This window comes from Pseudonaja textilis, chromosome 1 (assembly GCF_049901715.1).
Source record: "Pseudonaja textilis isolate UNSWEBS1 chromosome 1, rPseTex1.2, whole genome shotgun sequence".
Classification (NCBI taxonomy): domain Eukaryota; kingdom Metazoa; phylum Chordata; class Lepidosauria; order Squamata; family Elapidae; genus Pseudonaja; species Pseudonaja textilis.
In genome coordinates this window covers 211,636,001-211,658,160 of record NC_141990.1, presented here as the reverse complement: position 1 = coordinate 211,658,160, position 22,160 = coordinate 211,636,001, and the positions used below count along the sequence as shown (strand labels likewise).

The following is a 22,160-nucleotide window of genomic DNA, read 5'->3' as shown; positions in this document are numbered from 1 at the left end:
TCCCTTTTCACTGGCAGAGACACTGCAGGCCGCTCCTTTGCTGTTTCCAGGGTGGGCCCCCAGGCCAGATCTAAGCACCCTGTGAGCCAGATCCTGTCCCTAGGCCTTGAGTTTGACACCCCTGTTCTAGAATGTTCTGTTTTTCTTTCAAACTATGATCCTTTCACTGTAGAATGACTTAGGACCAAACTACATATAGAACACCATACACCAATCCCCCCCTTTTTTTAAATAAAAGTTTTATTTAAGTTTTCACAAAACATATAAATACAAATAAAGTTTTTTTGAGAACAGCATGACCCTGGGTTATCACTACTCCATACAGACATAAACTCAATACATATTTATCTTATACATTCTAATCCATATCTTATAACTATTTTTGCAATTTTTTCAATAGCGTTTCCCTTTCTTTACTTCCTACAGCCTTATTTTAAATTATCTCATTCCTTTCTTAATTCAATTACATATCTTTTTTTAATTTTTAAAATCTTTCTAATCAATGTTTTTATACTTTCATCTGTCCTGTTTACAATTTCATATTATCTTTTCTCACAAAACAAATTTTCCCCTATAATTACTAGACTGGAGTGTAACAACTTTGTATCTTCTTTCAAATCTTGTCTAAAAATTTAAGTTACACCTTTATAGCTATAACATTCATTTTTTAACCTCTATTTTATAACACATACTTATTTTCAATCAAATTCTGCTTGGTACATTTCCTTAAAAATACACACTAAAGTATATATGTATATATATCTGTATGGTATTCAGCTCTGTTCGGGTATTTTCCCACATCATTATAGTTGTGCTTTTAAAGTTGTAGCGACATTTTGGCAGAATCTCATCTGCCATCATCAGGCTTGTGTACTGTGTTCGTCATCATCACAAGCCTGATGATTGCAGGTGAGATTCTGCCGAAACGTCGCTACAACTTCAAAAGCACAACTATAATGACTTGGGAAAATACCCGAACAGAGCTGAATACCATACATATAAATACCCGTGAAAATTTAAGAAAACATATATATCTGTGTATATATGTATAACAATAGTAAATGGAATAATTATTCTATTCAAGTACAGCTCTGCCATTAGTATTAGTAACAATTGTTTACATTTCTATTTCTTTTAACAAACATTACCTAGTAATAGCAGTTGTCTTTCACTTTAATCATCTATATTTCATATTTTACTTAATACTGTCTTTCAATAAAAAACAATAGTTATTAACAGTAGTCAATAAAATTATTATTCTTATTCAAATTCATCTTGTCAACTGATAAAAATCTTCCATGTTTCTTTTCAGTTTTTTTAACTTTCTTTTTAAATCATTCAGCCTTATTCTCTTTACAAATATTCCATTACACATCAATACAAATCTTTTCTACCACTTTAATCATCTAAACATATTTTCTAACCCTTTTCTATTTCTAATATAACAATGCTATCCCATGCACCCTTGTAGAATCCTCTCCTTAAGTTAAATTTTAACCATTGTCTCTGTGTCTTTTAAATAGGTTTATATCTTTAATTCTTGTATGCTTTTCCTGTACCTTTATATCTTGTTTCTGTCCTTTGTGGCTTCTTTTCCTTCCCCTCTTCCCTCTCTTCTTCTCCCTCCCCTTTTTATTTCCCTATCTGATTCTCCCTTCTGTGATCCTCCGTTCTGCTTCTTCCTGATATTATGATTGCTTTTCAAACTACTTTTTTTGGTTGTTGCTTAAGTTTTTAACTCCCTTTCCCCCCTTTCCCTTTTTTATCCCGCTTAAAGTTGCTTAGTCATTAAAGATGGCTTCTTCTTTATCCCACCCTTCTTGTTCTGCCAGCATTTCTTGTTGTTTTTCATAGTTCAAAATCTCCATTTTTAAAAATTGAAATATGAAGCCAAAAGATCCTCTTCCCTCTTGTGCTTCTTTTTGTTCTTTAAGTTTCATTTTTAATTCTTTAAGGAGTGATGCCATTCTAAAAAATTTTAGACAACCCCCAATTGATTTTATTTTGTTTCATTAGGATCCACCATCCAAAATTCCAGGAATCATCCAATAATCCAAAACTGTTTCTTTCTTCTTTTCTCACTTTCTCTGTCCAGGGGCTTTGTTATTTTGTAACAAAGTTTCAGCTACAATGTATCTTTTGCAAGCCTTGTTAAAATTCCACTATCGATTTTTTTAAGTTCCAGGTGGTCTCCTCCATTTTCCAGATTCCACCCTCTTTTTTCCTTTTTCCCTCCTCTGCTTTCTTTCTTTTTTAAAGAAAATTTTTAAATTATCCAAGAATCTTTATCCCTTTGAAACATTATTTTCAGCTAAAAATAGCCTATTAATGTCAGAGTGGATTAGTATCAATTTCTTATTCGAATCTCTTCTTCTTAACGTTCCAAGTCAATTAAAACTGTCAATATGAGAGGGGAAAAAAGCCAATTCCATTTCCTTTCTCTTTCGCCGCTTAAGATCTTTTTTTAGGAATAGTATTAGTCTTTAAAATTCTGGTTCCAGGTACCTTAAATAGATGTTCTCCATTCAACCGGGTCAGTCAAACTTTCTCCTTTAAACTTCCTCCTGTACAATCTTGTCCAGTCAGGTTCTTCTTTGAGGTGGCCATTTCTGACCACCGCTGCAACTGCCTTTGGGAAAGGGAGTAATGGCCAGCTGAAGAAGAGAGATGCGGCTCTCCTCAACCCCGCTCCCCCCTTCACCACCTCTATGGGGTGGCTTCAGCCCCAAATCTAGGCGGCTCGGGGCGCTCCAGTGGTGAGCATGGATCAAAATCGCGCATGATCGCAGATTTCGGTCCGTCGCTGAAGAAGCCCGAAATGGAAGTCACACCAATCCCCTTCTGAAAGACAGATTTCTATAGAATCACAGTCGCTGGAACATTTTCTCGATTTTGAATGAAGATATCAAGCAGTTGATTTTGTTTTTTTGTTTAATCTAATTCTATACTGCTAAGTAATAGACTATGTGTATTACATTTCACTACTTCAGGGGCTGGGAGAAATATTCCGAAATGAAGACACCACTGCCAAGAAGAGCTTCCTCTGACTGGAATACTGGCATGTAGAGAAGGCTCTGATGAGTGCAGCAATTGTCAAACCTGTCACAATAACCCTTGGAAAACCTTGATTCGGGCTTGGTAAACCGTCGGCTGCTAGAAAATCAGGTTTTGCAGAAAACTGCACAATGTAACCTGGGATACCTGTAGTATTTTCAGACTAGGACTGGGAAGACCATTTCCAAATGTTCCTAAAACCATCTAACTTCGAGGGCTGGTGATTTTCTTTCTCTTTCTCTCCCTCCCTCACATACCCCCATCCCCTCCAAGGCAGCCACATTCCTAGCCTGCCTTTGAGCTCCATTCTCAGGCTTCATGCAAGGAAAGCAGCACAAGCAGCAGAAGTCTTTCTTTCTCTCCCCCCAAACTTCGCCAGAAACGAGTCTTTGCCGGCGTAGCCTCTTGGAGCAGAATTCCTTGCAGGGTCCCAAAGTCTCATTTCTGGCGGAGTTTGGGGGAGAGAAAGGCTTTTGCTGCTTTCCTTCCATGCAGCCAAAAACAGAAGAAAGAAGCAGAAAGAAGCAGCCCAGTGGCCAGGCAAGTTCCCCCCTCTGCCCTTTTTCCCCTCCCCTCACTACCTTTTATTGTTCCTAATGCAAGCGACACAAGCCTTGTGTTCCCGTGTGCCATGTGGGCAGCGCAGCCTTATGTTCCCCCACAGCCTGGATTAAATGCTTGAGGGGGGTGCTCTGGGGGTGACATTTCTCTGCGGACCACCAAAATTTTCTTGTGGGCTGTGGCCCACCGCTTGGCGACCACTGCTCCAGAATAGATGATACATTAAGGTTCTTCAAATAAAGTTGAAGAAACTATTATTCCTCTTTTTAAAAAAGCTGGGGGAAAAGTAAGAAAATACCTATCTAGACATACTCTTTGGCAATTATGGCCTTAGAGTCAAGCTAAGCAAAGGCATTTATTGGATGTTTTTGCTTGGAACTTAAATCTGACAAAATTTATATAATTTTGTTAAGCCATTGAAGGTTACTTTGCAATTAAATTTAAAAGCATTTTACAAAAATGATTTGACTTCTTTCGATTCATTTTCCAAGTTTTCAACATTAACAAAAAGATGAGTTGAGACATAATTACTTTGATGTCTAGTATCTTGTTACAAGAGTATTTCAGAAACACACACACAATCAATTTACAATAAATATTGCACAGCAGTAAAAAAAAATTTTTTTTTTAAAGTCCTGCCAGCAGGAATACTTGCCGGTGAAGTTTGCCACCATAGAAAGGCTTGGTATGAAATGTAATACTTGCAGAATATCCAGTTTTTGCACAATTAATACTGACTTTCCCTCCCAGTTCTACCCAGGGGACTGTCAAAATTGACCGAGCATATGCACAAGGCAAGGAGAATGTGTAATCCTCTCCAAGTTCCAGAAGACTTAAAGTACCTGTGAGGGAGGAAAGAATAAATATGAAAACCACATTAACTAAAAGTAACTTACGTCATCTGTGCTTAAGTCACAGGATGTAGTAGAGATTTCTACTGGGCCTCTATGCAGATCCCGAATTTTGGTATCATTCTCATTCTGTATTGCCAGTGAGTTTTGCAATGCAATGTTATTTAAGGGACAGTAAAAATTAATCTCATCTTTGTACCACTAGATAAACTCAACTTGAGGGAACATATTCATAGTAAAGAGAGAAAAAGCAGGATTTTGGAAGTTTATCCAACAGGGATAAATTAATCAATTCATTTATATACTTTTTCTTCCATGCAAAAAAATTAAATCAGTTTTTAATTGGGTTTTTCAAACTGAATTCCACCAAACTTTTAGAATTCTGTGAGAACTTGAATAGATTCCATGGGATTAAGAAAAAATATATATGAAAAAGCTTAATCCCCTGTGGGGTGGGTTCCCCTCGCCCCTTTAATCACTAAAATGCCGAAGAAAAAATGGAACTTGTCACTCGCCATTCTGAAGCCACACCCCCTCTAGACCCGAGGTTTGGGGAACTTTTTTTTTTAACAGTTTCCAAATCTGGGAAAAGTTTGAAAGCACCACAGTAAGGCCACCTCAACCTGGTGCCATGAAGAAGAGTTGAACAGCAAACCCCACAGTCTTCTCAGCCAGGAGTGGGCAACTAATTTTCCTAAGAGACCGCATGGGAAACTGGGACTCTTGTGGAGGGCCAAACCAACAGGGCTGCTGCGGCCACTGCTGCGGCACAGACAGAGACAGCCAAAAGATTGGATGTGGCCCACAGGCCATAATAGATCAGATGTGGCTCACGGGCCATCTGCTCTTAGCCACTGTGGCAAATGGTTCTTCTGGGCTAGCATTATTAGCGCTGTAGTCCAGTACATCTGAGGAACATCTTGCTTTTTGTGTGGTGATTTCTATTATTTCCACTCCCCTAAATTTATGCGGTTCTGAGGTGATAATAAAGGCAGGATATATACGAACACAATACACCACATTAACTAAATGCCTGATGATGGCAGATGAGATTCTGCCAAAACGTTGCTACAACTTTAAAAGCACAACCTTAGTGATGTGGGAAAACACCTGAACAAAGCTGAATACCACACATGTAAGTACCCGCAAATACTTAATACACACACACACACACACACACATATATAATTAAAACAAAACAAAAAACCCCAAACTCATAAATATTGCCATATAGATTCATATTACAAACATGAATTATGGAGCAAAACCGGCTTTTTTTACTGCTTGTCCTGGGCTGGATATGTATCAACCATCAAAGCCAATTATTTATAGATAATATTACAGATTCACCAAAGGGGTTTATGGACCTAAGATGTGGCATAAATGGAAATGCACAAGCAGAAGAAAAACTAAAAAAAAAACCTGGATAAAACACACAACCTATCGTCTGATTAGGGGGGAAATTCACATATGGAAATTAGGAAACCTGTGGAGAATGAAGCAACATTAATGATTTTTTCAATCATTAAATTTAAAAGTCATCTTGCTTCTAAAACAAAAACATATATACCAGCTCTATTACGCTTGTTATAACTCTCAAAACATTTTTCCTAACTCCTTTGTGATTTAGAGAAGCCTTCATTACAATTAATTAGCAGAGCAATTGTCTTTGTCTGCACTTACAAGGCACTTCATATTTCATTTTTTTAAAAATCTGGTTTCTCCCAGACAATAACAAAATGCATTGTATGGCATGATCTGATATTTTGAGACGCAACTCAATCCACTTTCTCTCCTTTTTTGATAGAATAAATGATTAAATTAACTATAGGAATGAGGTAGATATTGTGGCCCAATTTCAGCAAATCATTCAGTAGAGCCTCCCTTGAGATCATAGTGGAAAATATGCCAAAATACAGACTGAATGATACTGGCATTAATTGGATTCAGAACAATCATACCCACACAAAAATATATAAAGGGCATCATGTCAAGATGTAATGATGATAAGCAGTTTCCGTTTAGCAGAATGAGAGAAGCCACAAATGAGACCTGTGCCTCTGTTGTTATGTGAAACGATCACTAAGCAAAAATGCCACTGTGCTTACAATCTTGCTTCAGTTTTTCTTTGGTTTATGGACCTGCGAAGGTCATAAATGTGAGGATTGTACAGTTACTTTTTCATTACTGTTGTAGCCGTAGAATTTGTCACTAAAAGAGGAATTTTATAGAGAATTCTATTCTAGGCCCTCATATTTATAAACTACTTGCAGGAGAAATTAATAAATAGGAAAAAATTCCTGTGAGATAAAAATGAGGAGAGATAGCAAAGAGGATAGTATCAAGATGCAGAAGGGCTTTGATTAACCAGAACAATAAGGTGAATTTCAGTACAGATAAATGAAAAGTCTTTCATATGGCAAGGAAAAATGAAAGGTGTGAGTTCAGAAAGTGGTGGATTACAAGCAAACAATAGCGTGGCACAGCTGCAAAAGAAGCAAATTCAGTCCTAGACTGCATCAACAGAAGGATTTAATCAAGAGAGGACATCATTTCTCTATTCTACATTGGTAAGAGCACAATGTTTAGTTCTTGGTGCCACATCTTAGGAACTCATATTGCCAAATCAGGGTATGTCCAGAGAACTGGAACCAAGATGACAAAGGGCCTGGAAGGGAAAACTTAAAGAGATTGAGGTGTTGTATGTGTTTGTTCTGGAGAAGGGAAGACTGTGGGGAGACATAATAGTTGTACTCAAGTATATGAAGCGCTGTCACATAAAAGACATTATAGATTTGTTCAGGGGCCTTTCAGGAATAATGAGCATAAATTACAGAGCAACAGATTAGAGGTAGTCATGAGGAAGAACATCCTAGGAATAGGAGTTATTAAACAACAGACTGCCTTAGAGGTGGCGATCTTTCTTTCACTCTAAGTATTTAACTAGTAGCTGCATGGCCATTGGTTAGGGATGCTGTAGTGTTATTCCCATACTAGGCCGAGACCACACTAGATTATCTCGTAGGTCTCTTTCCTACTTTAATTCCCATATAGGTACTCCTTGACATATTAACCCATTTTTACTGATTGAAATTACAATAGCACTTTTCACACTTAATGACCATTGCAGCATACCCATGGATCAATATTTGGACGCTTGGCAACTAGCACGTATTCATGGCAGTTGCACTGTCCCGGGGTCATGTGTTCCCCATCTGTAACCTTCCCAACTGGCTTCCAACTAGCAAAGTCAATGGGGGAAGCCAGATTCACTTAATGACCACATGATTCACTTAACAACTGTGGCAAAAAGGTTGTAAAATGAAACAAAATTCACTTAACGAGTGCCCAGCTTAGCCACAGAAGTTTTGGGCTCAATTTTGGTCGTAAGTCAAGGATTACCAATAATTACCAGCCCGTTATCCAATACTTTAGGACAGGGGTGTCTAACTAGGGGCCCCGCAGGCTGGATGTGTCACACGCAGGCTGCACATACCCCAGATCCACGAATGGGGAAAATGTCGCAAAAATCACATGACGGCAACGTGACGCTGCGAGTTTGACACCCGTGCTTTAGGAAGTCATTAGACTGGAGCAATCTGTGTCAAAAGATTAGCAATACATCGCAGCTCAACGAATAATAACATTTTTTTAAAAAATGCAGCAGTCCAGAGCTGTAGCTTGCAAGTGTCCGAAGACCGTAACAAGCACTGCAACATTTCCCACTTACCTTCACCAACCATGGTTACTCCTATTGACATGCCTAGGAATTTGCTTTTTGTCCAAACATGGGCGTTAACGCACATCTTTCTCTCCACGCATTCAGCATAGAACCCTGAGACTGGAGGATGATGAGACACTTGTTCTGCGACAAATCGGACGGTGTAAGAGTCTGACTCCTCTTGAGCCTGGCTCTCTTCTGAAACAGGCACTTGCTCAGAGGCAGAATGAGAGGAAGGGTTACTGTTAGTGCCATTCAGTACATCGCTCTTCCCCATCTTCCACGAACAGTGAAATGTTTCCCCGATGATTGGATTGTATGGTTTTTTGGCAATTGCCCCTTTGCGTCCTTCATGAAAGGAAGTGAGATAATACTCAACAAAACGGATCATCCTCTCCTCGGGACTTGTGCCATTGGAAATGGAAATGAACAGATCTGGATGGGACATGAAATCGGCATACATTTCCAACAAAGAGCGCTTCTCTAAAATAAAAGTGGGAAGAACCACCTACAATAAAAGAAAACGACATTACAGAAAATGCAGAATGACTTTCTGATTTTCTTTTCCTTTTTAGAGCGCTAACAAAGTGGGCGGGGGAGGCACAACGGTATACATGACAATTGTACATTTGTGGCTTTTAGCGTTTGATATTTTCTCATACTCCATGCTTTTTATATTTCCACAAGACATTTTGGAATTAAAAGAGGTGGAAGGGAGGAAGGAGAAGGGGAACAGGGAGTTGGGGGGGAGGAGAGTTGACTCCTTCTGAGGTTGGTAAAACAAGGACCCAGATTGTTGGAAGCAATATGCGGACTCTGTAAACAGTGTAGAGAAGACTGTAAAGCACTGTGAACCGGTATGTAAGGCTAACTGCTATTGCTGAGAGAAAAAGAAAGGGGGAGGGGGAGAGGAAGAAGGAGGGGGAGAGGTAGAGGAGGAGGAGGAGGAGGGGGAAGAGGAAGAGGAAGAGGAAGAGGAAGAAGAAGAAGAAGAAGAAGAAGAAGAAGAAGAAGAAGAAGAAGAAGAAGAAGAAGAAGAAGAAGAAGAAGAAGAAGAAGAAGAAGAAGAAGAAAGTTTAAACTATCACTGTTCGCTATATCTTTCTATACATTCTATTCTTGTAAGCAATCGTTGCTTTGGCCTGGCTTGTTCAAGTTTTACATATTTCATTTGTAATCCAAATTCATTTAGGACCCATTTAGTCTTGTCCCTACACCTTTGTGTTATGTCACACATGCTTCATAAGCAACCCATTCCTGTTGCATTCAACTTATTTTGTAAATTTCTTTTGGTACGCCTAATTCATGTGCAGGCCATAGCACATTCTTAGCTATTTTTGGTTCTTTTCACAATGGAACACATACCACCCACTACTTTTCAACCAGCTTTTTCACATCTTAAAATTGATTTAGCTATCTTTCCCTTTTTAAGAAATATTCTACCAAGGCACACAAAGTAACTGCTTGCTTCAGGTTTTTTTTTTTCATTAAATACATATAATTTCCAATTGTTCACTCCATTTTCCCCATCAAACACAACTACTTGATACATTCACTTATAAACCCATAATTTTCACTCCGTTATCCAATTTTACATTCACTGAAGGTCAACTGGATTCCTCTAACAAAAACATGGTATCACTTATATACACAGGCATCCAAATAACTTCTAGCATTTGCACGTGCATTCCCTGTATATATCTCTATAGCCAAGGGGACATCACAAATCCTTGTCTCATTCCGTGTTCTACACTGAAACTGTTCATTAAGTTTGCAATTTAGTCTCACACCTGCTTTATTTTCATCATCACATACTGCTTTTATTGCATTCAGCAACCAACCTTAAATTTCACAATCACACCAAACCTTCCGTAATTAATTCCTCTTAGCATATGTTTTCTCTAAATTGACAAACATACAATAAACTTGCTTTCCACATTCATATGTTTGACAAGGACTTGTTAAAAATCAAACCTGATATTTTCTGCCTGGCATAAAGCCACAGTGAACTTATTTTACTTAGTGACAATCAAAATTCTGCCCAATGGCTTTGCAGGAAGACTTAACAAACTAATTGCTCTGTATTTCAGTTTCATCCCAAATAATTTCATCCTTAATTCCATTCCATTAGCTTTGCTGGGAGATCCGTTTTTCAGTCCTCTTCTACACATTTGCAAAACTATTTTTAATTCCCATCAATATTTTTCATTTCTATCCACTTTTAATCTTCATCAAGCCTTGCTTGCTCTAATCCAATTCTCAAGAACTATTTTTGTTTTATGCACATTGCACAGCAAATCTCACACGCTCCCACTTTCAGCCTTCATTTTCTCATGTGTATTTTTTTCCATCAACAGTATCTTTCAGCTTCTTGCTCCATCAAACATTATTTTTGTTACCTCCCATTAACATAACTTCACACATTCCTGTGAGGTGCTGAAACAAAATTCTTTTCATTCTGTTCCAAGCAGCTTTCACGCTTTCCCCCCTTATTTCCTTATTCTTGAGACAATAATCTACCTTTTTAAAATATAGCTAGTACTTTCTCTTCCTACAGTTAATTTACTTTCACTCTTTTTTCTTTCACTTTTTCCTTTTTCTCCTATATCAATTTTTCCCCCCCAAGAGAACCTTTTTCTGAAGAGGAAAACAAAATGACATCCCACATATTAAAGAGTGGATTTAGAAAATGTGTTTTTTGGATTGTTGACTTCTACTATCAGGGATGGGATTCAAATTTCTTAACAATCCGTTCTATGGGTGTGGCCTAATTTGTGGGTGTGGCTTGGTGGTCATGTGACTGGCTGGGCATGGCTTGTATGTAAATATTATATTTATATTGCATTTTTTATTAAAAAAGAGCACTTTTACCCAAAATCAGGCAAAGCAGGCAGGCAGAATGATTTGCTCACAGAATCACAGATTCATTCAGAGATCTATCTTTCTGCAATAGGCTACCTGAGTTTCACATAAAATTTGCTTGGAAGCAAACTCATAAAATTTGCTTGCAAGCAAACTCACAAAATTAACTCACAACATACCATGTACGTAAATATTGAATATTTTTATAAAAAAGAGCAACTTTTACCCAAAATCAGGCAGAGCAGGCAGGCAGATTGAGTTGCTCACAGAATCATAGATTCACTTTGAGATCTGTGTTTCTGCCATCTCCTACCAGAGTCTGCACTGAATAATAGAAGCTTCAGGCTCAGCTCTGCTTTTAGATTAGTTAGAAAGCAAGAAATCCAACGATTTCCTGCTTTCTAGCTAATCTAAATCTCCCAGCACAGCAAATCAGCTGATGGTCAGGGCAGGGGGAAGGAAAAATAGCAACTTAGCAGGCAAGTTTGATGGCGTGCATGCCAGATAAGGAGTGGGCGGGGTGGGGTGGGGCGGGGCCAGCCAGTGGCGTGATTTTCCAGTTCTCCGGCAGGTAGAATCCCACCCCTGGTGAGAGTGCATTTTGCGCGCGCATGTAGACCATTTCCTAAAAACCTCAGCTATGCCACCTGGACAGCTGACAAGCGCTGCACAAGGATGCGGAGCGGTTGAAAATCCTCTTCTTTCCTGCTTTTTCAATCTCAGATGTGCCGCGCAAAGCAGCCAAGGTTGAAAAAACAGGAAATAAAGGACAGCCAAGAGCCCGGATGGCCAGGTAGATCAAACAGAGCAGCAGACACTGAACTGGTTCGGTGTCTGCTGCTCTTCAGAGCTACCAATTCTATAGAACCGGGCCAAACCGGTAACATCCCACCCCTGCCTAAGATGTCTTTAGGCTGTAAAACTAATAAGATCTGTTTTGATTTATAGCATGTTAAAGAAAGAAACGAAGTATATGTGAACTTATATCTATATATGAATCTCTTTAAGTTTCATTTTATTTCTCTTGTTGATCATGCTGTATTTTTATTAACAAGCAAAAAATAGAAAAATACCAGTTTTTCTGATTTACATTCTCAGAATCCTTCATTAAGAAGCAAGTCGATCATGCTTTTTCATTCACTACTTTTCCATGGATACATAAGAATAGATTTACAATTAAGTACACAGGCAAAACATTATGCAACAATCACAACCCATGGACTCCAACTATCATATGCACCCACACAGTCCAGTTGACACCAATTCTTATTTTCGGATGTACATCCTAGCCCCTTTGTTCACAGTTAGTCTTATATCTTGACCTCCTGTATCTATTCATCAACTTTACTCCACAACACCAGGCCATTTTCATTCTAATATATTACAGTTTTCTTTCAGTATCATGGACACACAGCATATCTTTCTTTCTTTTTTCCCCCTTTCATTCCTGAACTCATAGTCTTTGCCATTTACTGCACTAACTTTCTAAGTCACATTTTTTCATATGTCCCGTAATCACCACATAAGTCCATGCATTAATCGATTGATGTTTTCTTTCTTTCTTTCTTTTTTTGAAAAATAGAGAAGGTTATCAGCTTGAGTAATATCCATCTAACTCCCAACATTCTTTGCTAATAGTTTTGACACCTTTTGATCAGTATTTCACAAGAGCAACCAAAGCCCAATTTTACCCCAATCAGACTCATAGTATTCTAAGGCACTTGGTGCCTGTAAGGCTATCTTGCAAGTCAACAAACTGTTGCTGCATCTCACCAATTAGGAAGTACCTGTAATGTACTGACATATAAAAAGATACACGCAATATGAAACAGTGTGAATTATACAGTTACACTATTAACATGTCTTAAACTCACAAACTTAAGCTTTGAAAGTAGAGCAGGTAGCTCATTTCAGATCCTTTCATGGGCAAATCCTAAACAGGATAACGATTTTAATATGATGGCTGAATCCCAAGTCAGTTCTCTGAATTAACTCTAACATGGCATGGCTAAGATGAACTCCAGTTTATAGGAGCGCATTTTTCTGCTTTTAATACAGATCAATATTTAGTATCAATATTTAGTAACTTACTCTTGTTAAGTCCATGCCAAGTTTGAGTTGAGAAAGAAGGTGCAAGATTACACTACGCTGTTCTTCCACAGCTCCAAGGTCATCCTCTTTATTCTCACATGTGTCTTCCAACTCATCTTCTGGATTTATTTCCTCTGGTTCCTGAGATAAATTTAAAAAAAATGTAAGATATTTAAAATACTTTAATATTTCAAACTTTTTTTGTTGCCCTAACTCAGTAGAGGCAACTTCTTAAATCCCACAAACGATGTTTCTCTTCTTAAACAATGAATAATATCAAGCTCTATATGTATACATTCTCCTTCTTTTATTCTACCTACAGATGAAGCTATAGACCAGTGGCCCCCAACCTTTTTTGTGCCATGGCCTGGTACCGGCATCACAAAATGACCCGCGGCCCGGTACCGGCATCAGCACGCATGACAAAGCAAGGCAAGCCGAGCGACCGGCCAGCTAGCCGTCCCCCGCTTCTCCCCACCACCTTCAACTCCTCCTTTGTACCTTTGTTGATGGGTTTTGCTTTGGGACGGCTTCAGGACGGTTGCTCGGCTCGCCTTGCCTTGGGTGCTGAAAGAATCCTCGCGCCTTAGTTTCGTTCGAAGCCCCCCCCCTTCGATGAAACTAAGGCGCGAGGATTCCTTCAGGACCCAAATGCCGCTTTCCAACTGGAAAAACTCACCCGAAAGCACTTTCTTGTCAAACAAGATGGCGGCGCCCAGCAAACCAGTGGCCCAGTAGGAAATGTTCCACAGACCGGTACTGGTTCGCGGCCTGGTGGTTGGGGACCCCTGCTATAGACTATAAGGTCCTATAACAGTTTGGGTTTTTTTTTAAGTACTGGCAATGCAATCAGCTCACATATTAAATTATGTTACAATATGGAATTTGCATCAAATAATATTTGCAGCAAATAGAAATTAAATCGCTTCTGCACATAAACCCATAGAAGAAAACTGCCTATTTTTATCTAGATGTCATGCCTTCCAGAGAGAGCTGTTGCTGTAGGTGAAGTATGACTTTCCATTTCTTTTCCCTGCTCTTCCCTTACACTCTCTCCCAACAAGCACACACAGATCTAGATTCTACCACTTTACCACTCTACAGGGTTATCAGAATTTTTTCCACAATTCAAGCTCATTATTTATTCCCTTTGATTTATAACATGTGGCTTGGTTTCACTTCTGCATGTCATTTGTCACCAGACAAATGTGATGTTCCCTAAGGCCCTAGTCCAGTCCATGTGCAGAGGTCATTGGATACTTTTATTGCTGCAACAGCTATCTTTCTCAGCCACCTGAAGCCAAGAGCTGGCAATTATTAGTCTGGCTAAAGAAAACTCCCACAATCACAAGACTACGTCTGATTTACTCTGGCCATGTCATGCGTGCCAATTCATCAGAGTAGTCAACGATGCTAGGAATGTGTAGTAGAACAAGAAGAAGGGGCAATCAAAGAACATGCTGGCTTGATAACATCAAAGCTGATACAAAGGTGAACATCCAACAACTGAAAGAAGCTGTGCTTGACAGGGTAGCACAGAAATCACTTGCCTCTAAAATCGCTAAGAGTCAGACACAACTGAATCATTAAAACAACACAATAGCACCCCCATAGCTTTTGCCCTCATAAACCAAGTGCAGAGAAGAATATATAGTCACTTGTTGCCTTTCTATGATGGATAGTAATCCCAACCACCCCATCTTTGCCAAAAGAAGAAAGCAGGAGTGGAGCAACTAAGTAGGCTGAAAGACATCTCTGTTCCTTAGTTATTTCTGTACTCTAGCAACCATCTTACGTGGGATAAAAAGGAGAAATAATAGCTACAGGAGTAGTCTAAAAAGAAAAAAAGCTACAAAGAACTAACAGCAGCTACGAAACTAATACAATACATTCTCTACTTTCATCCTCCCACAATAATTTATCTAACTTTTATTATTTACTTATTATAGTATATACTTTTACTCCCCCTTCTCTTTGAAATGTGTACTATACACTATATTATGATCTGAAGCTGCATTCTCAGCTCTGTTATGTTCATAAGTTAGGAATGTTTGGGTGTGGAGAATTCTCCTTCACTGAAGGAGAAAAGTTGGACATCAAGTCTTTTCCAGTGCAACTCTTCTAGGTGGTTGCAAATGCTATGAGCAAGAAAGGGCCATTTCCTGGATTATATTATATCACAGCAGAAACAAGCAAAAAAGAGAAAAAAAAGTTAGATAAACAGCAGCTATTAGAATTGAAGCAGCCTCTCCTCTCCCTTCAAGTGCTGGCATTTGTTGAATACTACCTGAGCAAAGTCATCAAGATGCACTATCCCTGTTATTCTATTAAGAGCTCCACTGATTTATGTCTAGCAATAGAGAAAGGAAGGAATAATAACCTCCCTTGCTATATAAAGTTTACTCACAGGGACACTTCTGAAAACAATTCCTGCAATAAACAGCCATGCCAAAAATGTTTATACCCATCTTTATATAGTTGCCTCAATAACTTAGCATTTTAGAACAAGCTAGTATTTTTAGAGCATTCTTTCAATTTGCCTTTAATAAAAATGTAGTGATGGAATGTGATCTCCCAAGCTCATTAATATTACAAAATATCCCTTTATCTAGGTCAAGCAAAGCAAATTACTGTTAAATTCCTCTGGAAGTTCTTGATTTTGCATTCCTTGAAAGTTTTCCGGTTTAACCCATATATTACTTTAAAACAATATACAGCTACATTAATTAAAGTTTCACTAACGTTCCCTTGTCCTAATATTCAGCAACATTTGTTGCTTAAAAGAACAACAAAAAGTAAGAAACAATACTTCTTCTAAGTTTAAACTCTAGTCAAGCAGACTCTATTCTTTTATCAATAATTCTAACCATAGTTGAACATTCCAAGAATGGTCCTTTTCTTTAAAATAAAATAGGATAAAACAAAACCACAATACAGAGCTAAGGGTTTTAATGCTTACCCTGGTTAGCTGACCAGATTCAGAACTGGACTCTTCCTCTCTGACTGATGCTGGCTTCGTTTGATCCGCAGGTAAATTTTGATCTGCTCCATTTTTGAAATGATTTGGCAAAGAAATCTTTGGTTCCAACCAGCTGATTGTTGTCCCTGAAGAAAGGGAGACCTTGCGCTGAAATTTGCTCATATTTGAGGAATTGAAGCTTTTCTTAAAATTGCTTCTGCCATTCAACAGTGTCACACCCTCTCTTCCAAAACACTGCAGGCAACTAAAAACTTGCTCTGCAGCACTAAGAAAACTGGTGGATGCAAAATAGCACCACCTTCTCCTTCTCTTCTCATTAGAATGAGGCTTATGAGTGGGCAATGAGGACACAGAACATGTTCCTGACTAGAAGGAGATGGGGTTATGAAAGATGTAATCAGACACTAGATAAAAGAACCCAGTAAGACTAGATTGTTATATAATATCGTTAAGACAGGCTGCTGAATCAACACTGTAGGCAGGCCATTAAAACAGGGAGAAGGAAATATAACCAGAATTGAACAATGCAAGTTTAAGTCAAAAAGAATGCCACCAATGGCGTGCTCTGTTATATAAATTACAGTTGCTTGAAATATTTTTTTAAAAAAAACCCTATGTAATGATGCTAGTATCTCCAATTACCTCTCCACCCCCAGTCAGTCTTCCTGAATGGATACATTTCCTTATCAATAATGAAAATGTTCCATTCTGTTCTCAAACGCTAGTGTTTGCAGAAACTAATAAAGTCCTGTTAAAAAGAAGCACATATATAAACGAGAATAAAGGAACATCTGGGTTCAGACACTACTGATGCCCTGGTTGCATCTTCAGCTTATAGTCCTGGATTTATCAGCTTATTCTTTCAAAAAAGAAACTTGGGGAAAAAAAGTGCTTTACGGTGTACTTATCTGGATATACTGAACATATTTTATATACAGTACTTAAACTTCAAGGCAACTGCAGTGAAACCTCTCAGGAGTCCTAAATATTGGAGGAGTGTGTATGTTCTACTTTGCATGTAAATCCCTACACTTACTACTTTGCATAATAATCACATTTCTATATGGTGGGCATTGTCTTCATTCCCTTTATTTTTACATAGGCATATTAAAAACTTCTAAAGCATGGAAAACAGACACAAATTCAAGTGCATTCAGTTATAGAAATGAAATGTGTTCTTGAAAAAGGAACATCTTCAGAGAACTGGGATCCTAAGACCATCCCAGACTAATTGTGGCCTGTTTTACAGACTGCATTAAATCATGATTGGTTTAACCGCTATTAACTAAATAAGCCATGATGGCTGGTTTGCATAATGGCCTTTATTATATGACTTAATGCCAGACAGGTAACATACCCTTATCCACTTAGAGGAAAAAGCAAAATCATTTATAAATAAGCTACTCATGCTGTGATATTCTAGTCCCAACAAGTACAAGACTATATAGGTAAAGCTTTCTAGTAATAGGAGTGTTTAACAGAGATATTTCATTTTTGTATTATCAGTACTGCTCTCTATAAATACTGTCTGAAACAGAAATACAAGACCAAATGAGACTGAGAGTAAATTCCCACAATAAATCCACCTTTTGAAGAAGAATAAACCACAGATTGCTTAGAGGTTTCTAGAAAAATACTGTATAACACCACATTTTTCTGTATATAAGATGCATTCTCCCCACCCACTCACCCAAAATTGGGTGGAAATGCCTGTGCATCTTATACAGCAAATGTTGCCGAAGCCCCGCCCATCCACCAGCCTCCACCCTTCGACATCTGCCTCCCGGCAATTTGCCTATTGCAGCAAACAGCAAACAGCCTGGTCAGCTTCAGCACAGCCTGATTAGCACAAGCAGCTGATCGTCAGTTGGATCAGCCTCCCAATGGTCAGCTGTGTCAGGCTGCAGGGATCGCCACCATCTATTGCCGCCTCTTAGTGTCCCATTTTCAGACTCTGCATCCTGTTTTCGCCCTCGGCACACCTCATTTTTGGCCCAAACAGAAGCCAAAAATGGGGTGCGCAGAGGCGGCAATTGGTGATGGCGATCCCTGCAGCCTGAAACAGCTGCTCCTCAGGAGGCCAATCCAATCGACAATCAGCTGCTTGTGCTAATCAGGCTGTGCTGAGGCTGACCAGGCTGTTTGCTTCAAGGAGGCAAATTGCTGAGAGGCAGAGACAGATTTTTTTTTTCTTGTTTTCCTCCCCCAAAGCTAGGTACATCTTATACTTCGGAGCATCTTATAGTCCAAAAAATACGGTAACATGCACAACTTCTGATTTTAACCTTTTTATTCAAACGGAGCAAAGATAATAACTCACCAGTAGATAAGGATCCCTTTTGTTGTGAGGCATGCTGCAGCTGGAGAATGTGAAAACAATCATTTAAACAATTCATTGTTGCCATTGAGGTTGCCTTGAGCATCAGCAGGTCTTGGTCTAAGGAGGAAAGATGACCGGAGCCAGGAAGGCATTCAATACTTCTTACCAAATCTCTCTGCTGTCCTTCAGCTTGAGACATCTTCTGCAGATAATCAAGGCACAAAGGTTTTACAATGTCGTTAACATAAACATTCAGAAAAACTTTTTTTTTTTTTAACTTAAAACACGTCCTTGGTCAAAATGGCATTTTGTGAAAATAGCATTCCTTACAGTTTAGTCAAACGTGACCATTCCTTACAAGGGTTGTAAAAATCTGTAATTTACTCTCTAGCAAAGAAACAGATGCCGTTACAATAATTGACAACTTATTTGCTAGTCGAAATAATAGTAAAGAGAAGAATCAGTTAAAAGGGTTTTTTTTAATCCAAAACCATTTAATTTCTTAGTCTCAGTGATTAACACCCAAGTTCTCTGCTTCTCAGTATAATATACTACCTTGGTCTTTGATTCTTACCCAGGATTTCAAAGTTCTAACAAGTTCTCAGATTTTATACTGAATATTGTATATAAATTATGATTTTCTTCTATTTTGCATTTAAATCATTTTATGAAAATGTGATAGGTGATTTGTTTTTCTCCTGAAAATGACATAAATTCATCCAAGTGGAAAAAATAAGAATTTAAAGAAGTCAAGGCATCTGGAATTTTGCTGCATGGTCAAAATCCAGCACAAGTACTTTATGTATTACTTCAATATTATATATGTATGAATATTATATTATCTCTTGCATCTGAGAAACCAAGAGTTGGAAAAACTCCAACTCCAAATCAATAAAAGAAACAGGACTCCAAAACAGCCTATTAGAAATGCTGATGCCAACAATTTTTCCAGAACTCAGGATTGTTGTTTTCCCACTTTTATATCCAGGTACCATATATTCATATTCTCATTAGTTGTCTTCAACTTTCTGAGAGTTTCAAACATGATTCGTAAAATTTGCCTTCATTGTAGAGCTATGAGAAAAAGTAAAGGAATAATGTTCTACATTTGGTAACCTCCAATATTTAGACCTTTTTGCTAGCTCTTAAAAGGATTTGAATACAGAAGAGACCACTGAACATTTCTGGCTACGTTTGATATTAACTTTCATGCAAATAGAAGATTTTGTGTTCTCTTTACACCCAGTTTACATGTTGTTTTCCTCCCCTACTTAAAGGCCAAATAAATTCATTTTCCATCCATGCTGAATCAAATATTAATCCCAGTCAGCTTTCCATCAGTGTTTGCATGCTATTTCTAATTCTACTGCCAAACTCTAGTGCATTAAGTAAGGGTAGCATTTAGCAATGTTAAGATGTAAAGGCATACATAGATCACACTGAAAGAGAATGGAGGATGAGATGTACAGAAGAATAATGAGAAAAGCCAGTGGGCCAAAGAAGAGGAAAAGAAAAGAGTAGATGAGGTCAACTGGGCATTCTCTGGCTCCTAACTATGCCTAAAAAATCAAGAAATATAGTGACTACACTGTACCTGACTTTCATCCGTTGTTAACTAACATCTATAATGAAAAAGGAAAACTGAATGCAGGGTTGCAGAATTCTCACAACTTTAGTTTTTAGTTTGCATTACGGCACTGTCCAAAATTACATGCATTTGATGTTTTATACAGCAATCCTTTATTCTCACAAGTTAAGATTTGTTTTAATGCAACAACAAATAAGCATTAGAAACACTCTTTTACAAACTGCCCTAGTAAGTTACAACAGTAACTCAAGATATGATGAAAAGCAACATCTATCTAATGTAAGCTGATGTACAAATATACAAAATAGTTAAGTCATTCAAACCTGCGCTACAGATTTTTAAGTCACTAGTTCAAATGTTTTACTAACTTTTTCAAAAAAAAATATTGCAACAAAGTAGCTTCTAAATAAGCCTAAGCAAATAGTAGGCAAAATATGACTTGATATATTTTAAATATTAAATATTCCTTGATATATTTCCACAACCAACCAAGTTGCTGGAAGCTGGACTGCACATACATTTAATTTATTAGTAACAGTACTAGCAAAAGAATCTCATAGACATAGAGGGAAATGTGTACATTTTTTAACATGCAACTACAGTACGCAAATAGAAATATTCAACCTAAAAGGACATGCGTTGTATCTGTGCATCCTGTGGTATTCCAATGTACATTAGAATTATCATATCAGTGCATATTATATAAAGAAGTGTAAGTCTCAATAAGTTCTCAAAACTGGTAGGGTCCCAGTGTTTTTCCACAAAGATAATCATGGTTTTTAAGAAGGCACATGGGGCTTCTTCTTCACCTTCTAAAGGCAAACCTTCTTCCAGAGGAACCAAGAAAAACAAAGATCCATACCAACCTCTCGTACATCGATTAAGTGATCTGGCTGCAGAATGGGAATTCTCTTCCCAGCCGGCAACTTGTGATGGCCAACACTGAAAAAGGAAGCTGTATTTTGGCTGGGTCTTCTCTGCATACCAGGAGAGCCACTTCCTTGAGAGGCGAGAGAGAAGCTGCGAGATTTCAGAGGAGGATTGTTCTGGTGAACAAACATACGCATTAGGAAATCCTTGAAAACTAATTGTTTAAACGTTCATCCTTCTCACTTACCCATTTTATTAAGTACTTTATTCCCTGATTAGACTGCTTCTAAATTCCTGATAATATATTGTAATACAGTTAATAATACAATCAGGTTTGGAGCATGTATTAAATATTTGGCGGGGGGGTAGGCTCCCAAACCCAGCCTTGCATGGAAGACAATGTACAGTATTTCAGTATAATCAATAAGTGTTTGCGTTTCACTTTTCTTATAGTAAAATTTGATGAATCCTATAAAAGCTCTACATTAAAGCAGAGGGCAGGAGGTACTGTTCTTTTTGCAGAAATTAAATTGTTTTTAGCACTACTTGTTGCAAGATATACTTTTTTTAAGATACACTAATTTTTAAGCATAAGCTGAAGCTCCATCCCTCTTTATGTGAAAAACTGATAGTCTGAGAAAACTGAACGTAAAAGTGGCTGTTGTTTTAATACTTGTCAAAAAAAATTATTAACATTCTAGTGCAGCATATTATTAAATTAATCTAATCCTGTGTAAATACTTGGGATGATCTAAATATATTCAGCTAAAGCATTTTTTATTTCTCAGTTTAGATCAGGTGTTTTAGCTATTTTTGAAATTCCCAGATTACTTTCCCAGATTGGAAAGTATCTTAGATGAATTTTTAAAATCATAGTTAATTTGCAAGAATTTTGAAATCAGAATTAGAATAGCCTACTAATAAATAAACTTTAAAAGTTTAAATTTTTAAAAGAATATAAAATGAATTTGTTATTTTAAGGTTAGATTAAGTCATCAAAAGATTTTTGTTTAATGAACAGCTCAGCATATATTAACAGTTATAAATCTTTTTATCCTGAAAATAATAAATTTGAAGACATTAGATACATATTAAATCTACAGTTAATATTATTTTTATTATTGTTGATATTATTTGGAGAAGACAAGTAAAGTCTAAAAATTATAATGCAACGTTGAACTATATACTGAAAACATGGAATTTTATAAATGTATGAAGAAGTTGGGACATATCAAGCTTACAGTGTGGTTAAAAAGAGAAAT

At 37.7% G+C, this 22,160-nt stretch overlaps 1 protein-coding gene across 2 annotated transcripts in view; it reads right to left on the bottom strand.

Moving 5' to 3' along the window:
- The window catches only part of OSBPL11 (oxysterol binding protein like 11), a 56,559-nt gene that overhangs the window by 6,877 nt on the left and 27,522 nt on the right, over positions 1–22,160 (bottom strand). For both annotated transcript variants that reach the window (XM_026708127.2, XM_026708128.2), the window contains exons 5-10: positions 20,895–21,074; positions 18,441–18,642; positions 16,100–16,245; positions 13,141–13,281; positions 8,197–8,695; positions 4,271–4,457 (exon numbers count right to left, since the gene is read on the bottom strand). In XM_026708127.2, the coding sequence (XP_026563912.1) occupies positions 4,271–4,457; positions 8,197–8,695; positions 13,141–13,281; positions 16,100–16,245; positions 18,441–18,642; positions 20,895–21,074 (1,355 nt within the window). The remainder of the gene's footprint in view (positions 1–4,270; positions 4,458–8,196; positions 8,696–13,140; positions 13,282–16,099; positions 16,246–18,440; positions 18,643–20,894; positions 21,075–22,160) is intronic.